The sequence below is a fragment of the Ascaphus truei genome, chromosome 9 (assembly GCF_040206685.1).
Source record: "Ascaphus truei isolate aAscTru1 chromosome 9, aAscTru1.hap1, whole genome shotgun sequence".
Classification (NCBI taxonomy): Eukaryota; Metazoa; Chordata; class Amphibia; order Anura; family Ascaphidae; genus Ascaphus; species Ascaphus truei.
The window spans coordinates 61,457,027-61,470,259 of NC_134491.1; the positions used below are offsets into that span (position 1 = coordinate 61,457,027).

At 45.2% G+C, this 13,233-nt stretch overlaps 1 protein-coding gene across 2 annotated transcripts in view; it reads right to left on the reverse strand.

Annotated features, from left to right (window-relative positions):
* The window catches only part of PLXNA2 (plexin A2), a 258,767-nt gene that overhangs the window by 99,457 nt on the left and 146,077 nt on the right, over positions 1-13,233 (reverse strand). For both annotated transcript variants that reach the window (XM_075615228.1, XM_075615229.1), the window contains 4 exons: positions 7,064-7,164; positions 5,053-5,176; positions 3,296-3,449; positions 1,476-1,572 (listed from right to left, as the gene is read on the reverse strand). In XM_075615228.1, the coding sequence (XP_075471343.1) occupies positions 1,476-1,572; positions 3,296-3,449; positions 5,053-5,176; positions 7,064-7,164 (476 nt within the window). The remainder of the gene's footprint in view (positions 1-1,475; positions 1,573-3,295; positions 3,450-5,052; positions 5,177-7,063; positions 7,165-13,233) is intronic.

Genomic DNA, 13,233 nt, shown 5'->3' on the forward strand with positions numbered 1-13,233 from the left:
CATTGCTGAGCATAAACAATATGGGCTCCCTGAAGCCATATATGACTTGTGCTGCATAAACACTGCATCACGTTGACATACATTAAATATACACGTCTTTGCTATTAGCATCTCCAGTTACCCACTTGTGGCACATTCCATCCGTCTGTCTCTCTGCACGACCTCAATATTTATACGAGCGCATATCTAAACACCTGAGTTATATACACCGTGTATCTGTCTCTCTCCGGTCTGCCCTCCAACCTACAAGTCATTAAATCACTCTCTGTTTTTCAAAAACCTTCAGCTTGACGTTTGCCAACTTGCGGAGGTTCACACCGAAGGGAGATTTCATCCCTCGGGCAAACTCACACACGGTGTTGGGAGTGAAGGGGAGAGAGGGGGGGAGATGCAGAGGTGCGGGACATTGAAAATCCCAAAATAGCTCTTTGGAAACATCAGGGGCATTTTTCAGACATTTAACAACCATATTAACTAGTCATGTATTTGGGGCTGTGCTGCTGAAGGGGTTATATAATACCCACATCACTGCATGTCACTGTCCCACCTTTGTCCCCTATGATTTTTCCTGCCATAAGTGCCCACATTTCTGCTCACTCTGCCTTTGTCACCCATCATCTTTTTTATTGCTACTGTCCCTGCTTCAGTGTCTCTGTCCTCTCTGCTCCTTGTCTTTATGACCATCCTTTTCCTGTGTCCCAGCTCCCGTGTCTCTGTCCCTTTCCTGTGTCCCTGCTCCAATGTCTCTGTCCCTTTCCTGTGTCCTTGCTCCCGTGTCTCTGTCCCTTTCCTGTATTCCTGCTCACGTGTCTCTGTCCCTTTCCTGTGTCCTTGCTCCCATGTCTCTGTCCCTTTCCTGTGTCCCAGCTCCCGTGTCTGTTCCTTTCCTGTGTCCCAGCTCCCGTGTCTCTGTCCCTTTCCTGTGTCCCAGCTCCCGTGTCTCTGTCCCTTTCCTGTGTCCCAGCTCCCGTGTCTCTGTCCCTTTCCTGTGTCCCAGCTCCCGTGTCTGTCCCTTTCCTGTGTCCCAGCTCCCGTGTCTGTCCCTTTCCTGTGTCCCAGCTCCCGTGTCTCTGTTCCTTTCCTGTGTCCCAGCTCCCGTGTCTCTGTCCCTTTCCTGTGTCCCAGCTCCCGTGTCTCTGTCCCTTTCCTGTGTCCCAGCTCCCGTGTCTGATCCTTTCCTGTGTCCCAGCTCCCGTGTCTCTGTTCCTTTCCTGTGTCCCAGCTCCCGTGTCTGTCCCTTTCCTGTGTCCCACCTGGATACGAGTGCATTGGTTATTCCCCAAACCTGGTGTGGCCGCGGGTCACGAGGAGAGGTTTGGAAAACACTGCCCCAAGACAATAACTGAAGCCAGGAAAACCCTTCATATTTGCACAGCTCACTCTGACATTTAGGAGGCTCGGTGGACTTAAGCCCTTGGCTGCTGGGTGGATGCTGCAAGGTATAGGTTAAGGGGTTAAACGCGGCGCGTTCTTACAGCTGGTGACCGCTGCAGTTGTAAAATTTGAAGTCCGTGCTGACAAAAGTCTTCCCGGTCTCTTTGGAAATCAGCTGAAGCTCCACCCCAAACCAGTCTGCAGAGAGAGAGGGAACGAGAGGGGCAATGAGTGAGTGAGTGAGTGAGTGAGAGGCGGGAATGATGAAGAACCGGCGAGATGCATACCGGCAGCTACATATATACATTACCACTATACTACACTGTACTAGGCTACTATACAGTACCACTATACTACACCATACTAGTGTAACATACAGTACCACTACAGTACAGTGTAGTATAATGGTACTGTATGGTAGATTAGTACAGTGTAGTATAATGGTACTGTATGGTAGATTAGTACAGTGTAGTATAATGGTACTGTATGGTAGATTAGTACAGTGTAGTAATCTACCATACAGTACCACTATACTACACCATACTAGTGTACCATACAGTACTACTATACTACACCATACTAGTCTATCATACAGTGCCACTATACTACACAATATTAGTATACTATGCGGCATTTGTATACTCTACAATACAATACTGTACTACTATACTACACAGTATTAGTATACTACATGGTACTCATATACTATACAGTACTATACTACATCAAACTAGTATACCAAACTGCATCACTATATATATATATATATATATACACACCATACATTATTATTATTATTATTATTATAGTAAACGGTACTAGCAAATTATTCAGTGCAACTATGCCATGCAGTACCACTGTAAAACACTGTACTGGACTAGTATACTATACAGTACTATTATACTACTGTACATGGTACTAGTATACTATACAGTACCACTATAACATACAGTACTAGTGTACTCCACAGTATCAAAATACCACAAAATACCACCACACTACACAGTACCAGTATACATGTATACATTACAGTACCACTATACCATACAGTACTACTATACTACCCTGTACCATTACTATCATATACAGTACTAGTACAGTATAAATACATGTACACAAACACGCATATATATATATCTAGGGACAGCCACAGACATTTTTAGCAAAGTGACAAAAACCCTCCACAGTAATACATACAATAATACTGTATTTCCATTATATATATAATATTATATATATATATATATATATATATATATATATATATATATATATATATATATATATATATATATACACGTGCTTATCTATCCTTCAAAGGGTAAAATATCTCTTCTGTTTTTATTTTTACAGCTAATACAATCAATTACACAGGAATTGGCTAAACCCCCATGCAGAGTGTAACGGGCTTTGCCGGAAATGCCATTGAACAGAGATATTAACAGCTCTGTCTCTTTCTCCTGATGCCAGAAAGTAATCCCTTTTCTTCCCTGTCCCCCAAAAGGGATAATCCCTGTCTTTCTGTGAGGAACAGGCTCCCCGCTGGGTCTAAGCTTTTAGACACAAAGTAATCGTTTCCAAGTTGGCGGATTTTTGCCCTTGTGTGGTTTTGAAAAGTGTCAGAGACTTAGCTCACTCACCTCTTATTAGAACCTGATTATGGTCTAAATTACATGTATCAGGCTCCCCAAAATGCCATTGTTAAAGTGATAGCAAGTCATTACACATATATACATATATTTTTTTTTGGAGGGGATATATATACACAACTTCAGACACTGCTAAGTTGGACAACTCCTCCTCCCCCTCACCCTGACACTGATACATGGTATTTGCTTTTCATGCTTGTCTTTACAGTGCAGCCTTTAAAGCTGAGACATCCTAACCTCCTGTGCAGACAGGACGCTTGTTCTCGGCTCACCTTGGTCTGCGGGTATTGTGGGGACGTCCTTTGCCGCTGGTGAAACGCAGACGATACGGTTCCCGAACACTTGACCTTCTACCCGTGTGAGGTTACCGATGGAGCAGGTCACCCCGGCGGAGAGGTCGGGAACATCGCTGACTTCCAGAGTGAGCTGGAAAAGGGGAGAAATCCGGAAACCTAAAATCCGCAGTCTCCCTGGGCAATGCATGGCTGCCCACTGGCAGCAAAAGGGTTAAAAACACAAGTGCAATTAACCCCAGTCTCGCTGGAATTGATGGCGGAGTTATATCCAGTGGTAAAAGTGGCTGGGTAAAAAAAAAAGAAGAGGTGGTACTATGATTTTTACAAAAATGATCTTTAAATGTTTCCAAAACCCCGTAAAATAAGATTTTAACGAGCAGTTCCTCCTACACCTTGCTTTTTTTTTGTCCCCATTGTCTTTAGAGGGTGGGAAGCGGGAGTCCCCAGAGTCAAACGTCACTATTTCCAGGGACACTTACAGTTTTTGAGATACTAACCGGTGAGGTTACCGGGTTTAAATCTCCCCCGGGGGAAACAAAATGGCTGCCAAATCTCAACCCAATCGGAAGCTGCAACATCATCGGTTGTGTCTTCCTATTTGATGGCCATTTAAAGCACATATAAAAACCAGGAAATAATACCTGTAACTTCCCCAGTAAGTGTCTCGGGGACCGGGGACTACTCGGAGATGGAAATAGCGCAGTTCAGCCCTGGAGGCCCCCAGGTTCCAATCTTGTAAACAAACGGAGGTTAAGTTAGGGCTGATTGCTCTTCATAGAAAATGTAAGGAGGCTTTATAAAATAAATCCTTAAAATGAAAAGGGGAATTATTTTTTTGGTTGTACAGCGCTGACAGTGTACACAGTGCAGTACATAGAAGTGTTGGAGGCCCAAGTCTCTGCCCAGATGAGCTTACAATCAATGCTTTTGATGCCTGAGGCACAGGGAGATAAAGTGTCTTGCCCAAGGTCACAAGGAACTGAGCCAGGCTCCCCTGAAACAGGTGCCTTTACTCCCCCTGAGCTGCTCCGTCAGCCCTGGAATAGTTATGTTTGTAAATACAAATAAGAAAGTAGAAGTACTCTGTGCCACCTCATACCCTCACGCTTCGACCACTGGTTATCACAGCCTGTTGTACATTATGCCAGGGGTGCTCAACTGCAGTCCTCAAGGCCATCCAACAGGTCAGGTTTTCAGGATATCCCAGCTTCAGCACAGGTGGCTTAATCAGTCCGAGCTTCAGCACAGGTGGCTCAATCAGTCCCTGCTTCAGCACAGGTGGCTCAATCAGAGGCCAAAGTGAAGACTGAGCCACCTGTGCTGAAGCTAGGATATCCTGAAAACCTGACCTGTTGGAAGGGGGGGGGGGTGTCTTGAGGACTGGACTTTAGCCCTCCTGAATTATGCAACAGATTCCCCCGGCACTAGAGACATGTAAAATGTCCACAAAAGTTCATAAAACTGGTGAATATTGGACTAAATATTCACAACATTTGCCCACAGTCAGTTATTCATTAAACTTCAATAGTGCCAATCGGGGCACCGCCGCACTGAAACTCTCGTTGACTTCCATAGGAGTTTCCGTGCAATAGTAACCTAACCGGCAATACTGCAGCTGTAAACCCCTCCAACCCCCTTCCCTCAAAAACGGTCAGTCCCCCTCTACCACCATCCTCTCTAACCAGCACATTGGCACATCTCCGCCCTGCAGTGTCTGTGGGGTGACCTCTTACCGGCAGGCTGTGCTCGGACACCGGGAGGCTGCTGGGCTGCACGGTGACCCTCACGCAATGCTCGATGTTTGCCGCGAATCGGAACGGCTCCACCGCTCGTTCACACGTATCCCGTCTCGAGCACCTGAAAGAGGAGACCCGGCGTTAACCCTTTGGCAAATACGTGGTGGGTTCTGGCACCTCAGGGGTCCCACGTGACGTGGTGGCTACATCATAAAGTTCCCGTCCGGATTTCAAGGGGAGATCCCGTTTCTGCGCGGAAAGCGTTTCTGCGAGGAAGTGGAACGGGGAGAACTCCTTTGCGTCCGTTTCCGTCATCAGTGACAAAGCGGTCACGTGACTGCGAGTGCCGGAGGGGCCACAGCATTCTGGTGCCTTCGCCCCTCCAGCACACAAAGCGTTAAAACCACATGTTTGTACTTGAAATGTATGCTCTGGATCAGGGGTGCACAAGCTTTTAAGTTTACGCCCACCTGTCTACGCCCCCTCCTTAGCTTCTCTCGGGCTCCACGCGTCATATGACGTCACGTGACGCGTTGTCATTTGACCCCTCGCATCATTTGATGCTGCGTTGTCATGGCGACGTCCCAGGGAAGAGTCGGCTGAGAGCAGGTAAGTGAAGTTGCAGAGGCCTCGCGCCTCCCCCGGCATTTAATCTACATTCCTGGGAGAAAAGCGCGGGGGCTCTGCAACCGCCACCCCCCCTTAGAAAATCCCACACACACCCCCCCCCCCAGTTTGCGCACCGCTGCTCTAGATCAGGAGTGGCCTCAAGGGCGACCAACAGGTCAGGTTTACAGGATATCTCGGATTAAGCACAGGTGGCTCAATCAGTGTCTCTCTCTCTTGCTGTTTCCCGTCGTAACTTTCATTATTTTAACATTTTCGGTTATTTTTGTTTCCTTATCGCTTTTATATTTTTAGATTTCTTTTAAGGATTTTCCTGATTATTTTATTAAACTATTTTAACAATTTCCTGGTAGCCTTAACACACACATATATCTATACTGTATAGACTGTATGTGTCAAGCAGTGAAAGAGTTAACCCCTCTGTGGTCAGAGCAGGCATATACGCATGTATATGCATTGATGCCGTATACAAATAAATGCGTTACCTCTATACTGTACTCTTGTACCAATATAATTTACTTTACTATACTAGCATACTATAGAGTACCTCTACTCTATACTAGTATACTACACAGTACCTGCATATTATACAGTATCTCTTTACTATACAGTACATCTATACTATACAATACTTGCATATTATACAGTACTAGCATACAGTACAGTACCTCTACTATACAATACTGACAGTACCTCTACACACTATACAGTACCAGCATAATATACAGTACTAGCAAAGAGACAGTATCTCTATACCATACAGCAGCACTATGCAGAACAGTATATAGACCATTGAAATAACCGCAGCTGCGTATTCCCTGTATATAATGATAGTGTATTTGTAATGCTCTCCTGAAACCTGAAACTGTAATATCGTGGTATTTACTGTGAGTATAAATGCTAAGTGGAGGTTGTTACTCTGGCTCGATAAGAACATTTTTCGTTTTTATTCCTTTTTTTTTTTTGGTTTATAGTTCGGAGACAAAAACTTGTCTGATCTCCGAGGAGCTTGATATATACAGTGAGGCAGCGGGGTCTGTATTATCCCTCCCGGGGAAGATAGGAGCGAAGATTCGGGGGTGTGCTCTGGGCCAGAGCACAGTGCATTGCAGAGTAACGTCATAACATGCAATGCTGGCCCTGCAGGGGTTAAGAAAGTAAGAGATACCCTATAGACATCCACAGGATCGGCCTATTAGTCAGGATAATCTCTCACATTCCTATGGGATTCCTACTTAAAATGACCTAGGATACTCTCCCTTACACTTATGGGATTCCTCATTACAGGATTACGCTCTCTATTTTGTATTGGATTCCCAAAATAGGATCATCCGTGCATGAACCAGTAAGCTGTGTGTAGCTGGATGTCAGCATTACTCACATGTTATGTAGCACACACCAGCCACAGTGAGGATCGCCAGAGCTCAGACACTCTCCGCAGGTCGTATACTGCTCGCAAGACTCCACCGGAACTCTGGACACCTGGAACAGACACCAAGGACATGCTGCAATATATAGCAGTCTTAGATAACTCCCAAATTTCCCTCCCCCTCTGCGAGCTGGGAGTGCGCCCTGCAGTGCCACTTAGGACCAAAATGCACTAAAGGCAGTCACCAGTTTAACGTTCTAAATCTCAGGGGAAGAGATCAGACATGTGCCATCATACTCAGAAATGTGTCCATCAGTGTGTATGTGTTTTAATGTGTCCATCAGTGTGTATGTGTGTTAATGTGTATCAGGGTGTCTATGTCTATCAGTGTGTTGGGGTATGTATCACTGTGCTTGCATGTATGTGTGCGCCTGTGTGTATGTCAGTGTGCCTGTATGTGTATTAGTGTGTGTGTCTTTAAGTGTGTGTGGGTGTCAGTATATGCATCAGTGTCGGTATGTGTATCAGTGTGTCTGTATATGTATCAGTATGTTAATGTGTATATCAGTGTGTCTGTTTGTATACATGCCAGTAGCGAAACGCGTATTGTGGGACTTCCACTGAAAAGGCAAAGGCACAATTCAGAGCAGTGAGTAAAGACAGAGCACGAGAAGCTAACTATGTCATTGCAAGGGCGGAGTTAGCAGGCGAAACGCGAGAGGCTGGTGTCTAAGAGACTGACAGGATGTGCATGACCTATATGCCATTATAACATCTTACACGTGAGTGCAACTAACTTATACATTATCGACCCCATATTTATTAAACATACCCTGTATACTATACTTTCCCTTTTTTTCTGTTATTGCGCCCAGAATCCTTGTTTTTTTTTTCTTAAAAAAACATCTTGTATGGGTTTTTTTTAACTATAGTGGCGGCAGGGACGGATATTTATTACTGGTATCTATTATTTATATATGATCCAAATTGTTGATTTTAGTAAGTTGTCTTATTTTGTGCCACACAGCAAATTCCTTTAATAACTTTCCCATGTGTTTGGTGTTTTTTAATCTCTATGTCTGCGTGTATCAGTGTGTCTGTATGTGTATACAACAAAAGACAAAAAAGCCCAATGCTTCATCCAATGTGACAAAAATACACAGTGAAATACCTATACATTCTCTTGAAAAGGGGCCATTTAGTTAAACCCCTTGGCCAACGCGTTATAAGCCTGCAATGCACATCAAGGCATGACCATTAGCAGGTCCTAACACTACCTGATTAAAATTCTCATTTACCTCTATTAAGAGAATATATACGTATTTCACTGTGTATTTTTGTCATATTGGATGTAGCATTGGGCTTTTTTGTCTTTTGTTGTATACATTTGGCCACGCTCAGGAGCACTCCTTTTGGACACTTATATAAATATATATTATCTGGTGGGTTTTGGGGTTCCTTGAGCTTGCTGGGATTTTGTGTGTTTGTCTGTATGTGTATCAGTATATCTGTGTATCTGCATGTACATCAGTGTGTGTGTGTGTGTGTGTGTGTGTGTGTGTGTGTATCTGCATGTATATCAGTGTGTCTGTGGGTATCAGTGTGTCTGTATGTGTATCAGTGTATCTAATTGTACAGAATATCAGTGTGTGTGTGTGTGTATCTCTGTATCTCTGTGTGTGTTTAAGTATGTTTTTGTTTGTACTGTACAATGTACATACTGTGTATCAGTGTGCTAATATCTGTATGTGTATCATTTGTCTGCATGTTAATGTTTGTGTATCAGTGTGTTAATGTGTATCAGTGTGTGTGTTTGTGTGTGTGTATTAACACAGCGGTGCGCAAACTGTGGGGCGCGACTGCCGACGGGGGGGCGAGGGGTTTACAGAGGCCCCGCGCGCTTCCCGAAGGCACTTAAATTAAGTGCCGGGGGAGCTGCAGGGCCTCTGTAAACCTAACTTACCGTGGCTCAGGCGGCTTCCTCCCTGTGTCGCCATGGCAACGCGGCGTCAAAATGACGCTGCGAGGTCATGTGACGTCACGTTGCTATGGCAACGTGACGTCATTACGCCGGAGCACGGGTAAGTTGGGGTTGGGAGGGGGGCGCGGGAGTGAGGGGACAGCCGGCAGGGGGGCGCAGGGAAAAAAGTTTGCGCCCCCCTGTATTAACATATTAATTCAATGAACAAAATCAGCAAGATTTGGGGATTTTATACCAACAACAATAATAGTCAGTTGTGCATATAGTGCTGACAGTGTACGTAGCGCTGCACATAGAACTTTGCTTGCACATGCCCCTGCCCTGAAGAGCTTACAATCTTATTTTGAGATAAAATTACTTACACAAGGTCACGGAGAGATACTGGGATTCAAACCAGGATCTCCCTTGTCAAAGACATTACCAGTAAACTACTTCTCCACACTGACTCCCTCGCAGGTGATCAGTGAGTGAGCTGACAGGTCTGAGTCATTGCTGACCTCTGACCTCGATGAGTACCCCTAACCACCAGGCTCCCATATTGAGGGCCCAGGCTGGGCCAGTGACCAGCGCTGAAAAATGCTCTCTTTTTAATGACTTTGGGGAGAGCGGAGCGGCTGTTGCCGCAGTAATTCAGTGTAATTAAACCTATCTATCACTCCAGCAGCTGGAACACGATTCCTGATGAACTTTGCAATGGGATTTCGCAGTCACTGACTCGCAGCCTCAAACGTCCTCAGAGGGAGACGCGGAAAAAACAACTCCTAAAATCACAATTTAAAAGGCAGCCTCTAACGGCGCAGTTCCACTTTCTATCCAGTGTTTCCGGCTAACCCTTTATTATTTTTCAGTCTAATCACATACTGCGAAATGCTTTAGTACATTTACTAAATGTATATCATATCTATTTAAATATATATATTAATCTGTCTATCTATAATATGCAAAGATAACTACATAATATGTAAATATATACACACACACACACACACACACACACAGATTAGTACATATATATACAGTTATGTGAAAAAGAAAGTACACCCTCTTTGAATTCCATGGTTTTACATATCAGGACATAATAACAATCATCTGTTCCTTAGCAGGTCTAAAAATTAGGTAAATACAACCTCAGGTGAACAACAACACATGACATATTACACCGTGTCATGGTTTATTTAACAAAAATAAAGCCAAAATGGAGAAGCTGTGTGAAAAACTAAGTACACCTTATGATTCAATAGCGTGTAGAACCACCTTTAGCAGCAATAACGTGAAGTAATCGTTTTCTGTATGACTTTATCAGTCTCTCACATCGTTGTGGAGGAATTTTGTCCCACTCTTCTTTACAACGTTGCTTCAGTTCATTGAGGTTTGTGGGCATTTGTTTATGCACAGCTCTCTTAAGGTCCAGCCACAGCATTTCAATCGGGTTGAGGTCTGGACTTTGACTGGGTCATTGCAACACCTTGATTCTTTTCTTTTTCAGCCATTCTGTTGTAGATTTGCTGGTGTGCTTGGGATCATTGTCCTGTTGCATGACCCAATTTCAACCAAGCTTTAGCTGTCAGACAGATGGCCTCACATTTGACTCTAGAATACATTGGTATACAGAGGAGTTCATGGTCGACTCCATGACTGCAAGGTTCCCAGGTCCTGTGGCTGCAAAAACAAGCCCAAATCATCACCCCATCACCCCCATCACCCCTCCACCACCGTGCTTGACAGTTGGTATGAGGTGTTTGTGCTGATATGTCGTGTTTGGTTTTTGCCAAACGTGGCACTGTGCATTATGGCCAAACATCTCCACTTTGGTTTAATTTGTGCGAGCTTTCGAGATACACTGATCTCTACTTCCGCCGATGTTACATTGAATAAAGCAGGCAAGGGGTTTACTCAAAAACAGTGCATCTTGGAATGTGACTAGAGCCCATCCCTCCCCCCTGTATACACTGTGGGCTCTTAATTCATTTATATTTACATACACACACACATACTCTTACATCCCTCACATTCAGGGACTATTTAACACTTCAAGTCATAAATCGCATACTACACAGGGGGAGGGATTGGCTCTAGTCACATTCCAAGATGCACTGTTTTTGAGTAAAACCCTTGCCTGCTTTATTCAATGTAACATCGCCGGAAGAAGAGATCAGTGTATCTCGAACGGTCGCACAAATAAAAGCATTTTATTAGCCACAGAACAGTATCTTCTATTCATTTTTGAGATATATATATATATATATATATATACACGCACGCGCACACGCACACACACACACACACTTTTATTCCCATATGACCCAGTTATTTATTATTTTGTTGTTATTACAAATCTGATTTTGTTTATAAAGGCGCAGGTGCAGTAAAATATTCATGATGAGCAGGCCCGGTGCAGAGTTATTTATATCTGGTTTGGCAGAGCAGAAACCCCACAGAGGCTGGAGAGAAGAGATACACAGAGAAGAGAGATTATTTCCCGGGCTCGGCGGTCCCAGGTATCGTCTTCCGTTTTTAAGTCACTCAGGTGCCACAGACTGGAAGGTTTTCCAGAGGTGACACGCCGGGGACAGATAAAAGGACGCATATTATGCTTGATGTGGGAAAGATGTCAGGAATGGCAGCACAGCGCAGTATCCCACTGCTGCTATAATCATCTTCCCTGCGCGCAATTTCATCTTAAAAGCAGCTGCTGATTGCTGTGTCGGGAGCCGTGGAAGCTGTAATTTTCACCTGTAATTTCACCTCTCTAAGCAGCCGGTAATATACCGGGTTAGAGCCGCGGTGGCTAACTCCTGTCCTCAAGAGCTACCAACAGGTCAGGTTTTCAAGATGTCCCTGCCTCAGCACAGGTGGCTCAATCAGTCCCTGCTACAGCACAGGTGGCTCAATCAGTGCCTGCTTCAGCACAGGTGGCTCAATCAGGGACAAGGGCGAATTATAAGATAAAGGGGGCTATGTACCTAGAGGTGCGTGGGCATCTACAGTTGTAGAATTAGGCGCGTGCAGCGCTAGTACGCTGCTCAAAAAAAGACCCCCCTATTAAGTTAAGTAAGAAAAGATGGACGGTTTCTGTTATTAGGGGTCGGCCTGTGATTGAGAGAACGCAGTAGTAGCTTCTGGTAACCTAGGGCAGAGGGGCTCGACTCCAGTCCCCAAGCCCCCCAAACAGGTCAGGTTTTAAAGATATCCTAGCTTCAGCACAGGTTGCTCAATTAGAGGCTCAGTCTGAGCCTCTGATTGAGCTACCTGTGCTGAAGCAGGGAAATCCTGAACCTATCCTGTTGCTGGTATTGAGGACTGGAGTTGGCCACCCCTGGGTGGAGACAGATCCAGTACAGACGAAGCAAGACACCCAATCCTGAAGACCTGTAATACCAAGGACAGAAAAGTGACACTACTTTTCTATGCTGACTATACAGAGTACATTACCATGCGGAGCACCATTACCATGCGGAGCACCATTACCATGCGGAGTACCATTACCATGCGGAGCACCATTACCATGCGGAGCACCATTACCATGCGGAGCACCATTACCATGCGGAGTACCATTACCATGCGGAGCACCATTACCATGCGGAGCACCATTACCATGCGGAGTACCATTACCATGCGGAGCACCATTACCATGCGGAGCACCATTACTATGCGGAGTACCATTACCATGCGGAGCACCATTACCATGCGGAGTACCATTACCATGCGGAGCACCATTACCATGCGGAGTACCATTACCATGCGGAGCACCATTACCATGCGGAGTACCATTACCATGCGGAGCACCATTACCATGCGGAGCACCATTACCATGCGGAGTACCATTACCATGCGGAGCACCATTACCATGCGGAGCACCATTACTATGCGGAGTACCATTACCATGCGGAGCACCATTACCATGCGGAGTACCATTACCATGCGGAGCACCATTACCATGCGGAGCACCATTACCATGCGGAGCACCATTACTATGCGGAGCACCATTACCATGCGGAGCACCATTACCTTGCGGAGTACGATTACTATGCGGAGCACCATTACTATGCGGAGCACCATTACCATGCGGAGCACCATTACCATGCGGAGCACCATTACCATGCGGAGCACCATTACCATGCGGAGTACCATTACTATGCGGAGTACAGTAACATGCGGAGCACCATTACTATGCGGAGTACCATTACCATGCGGAGCACCA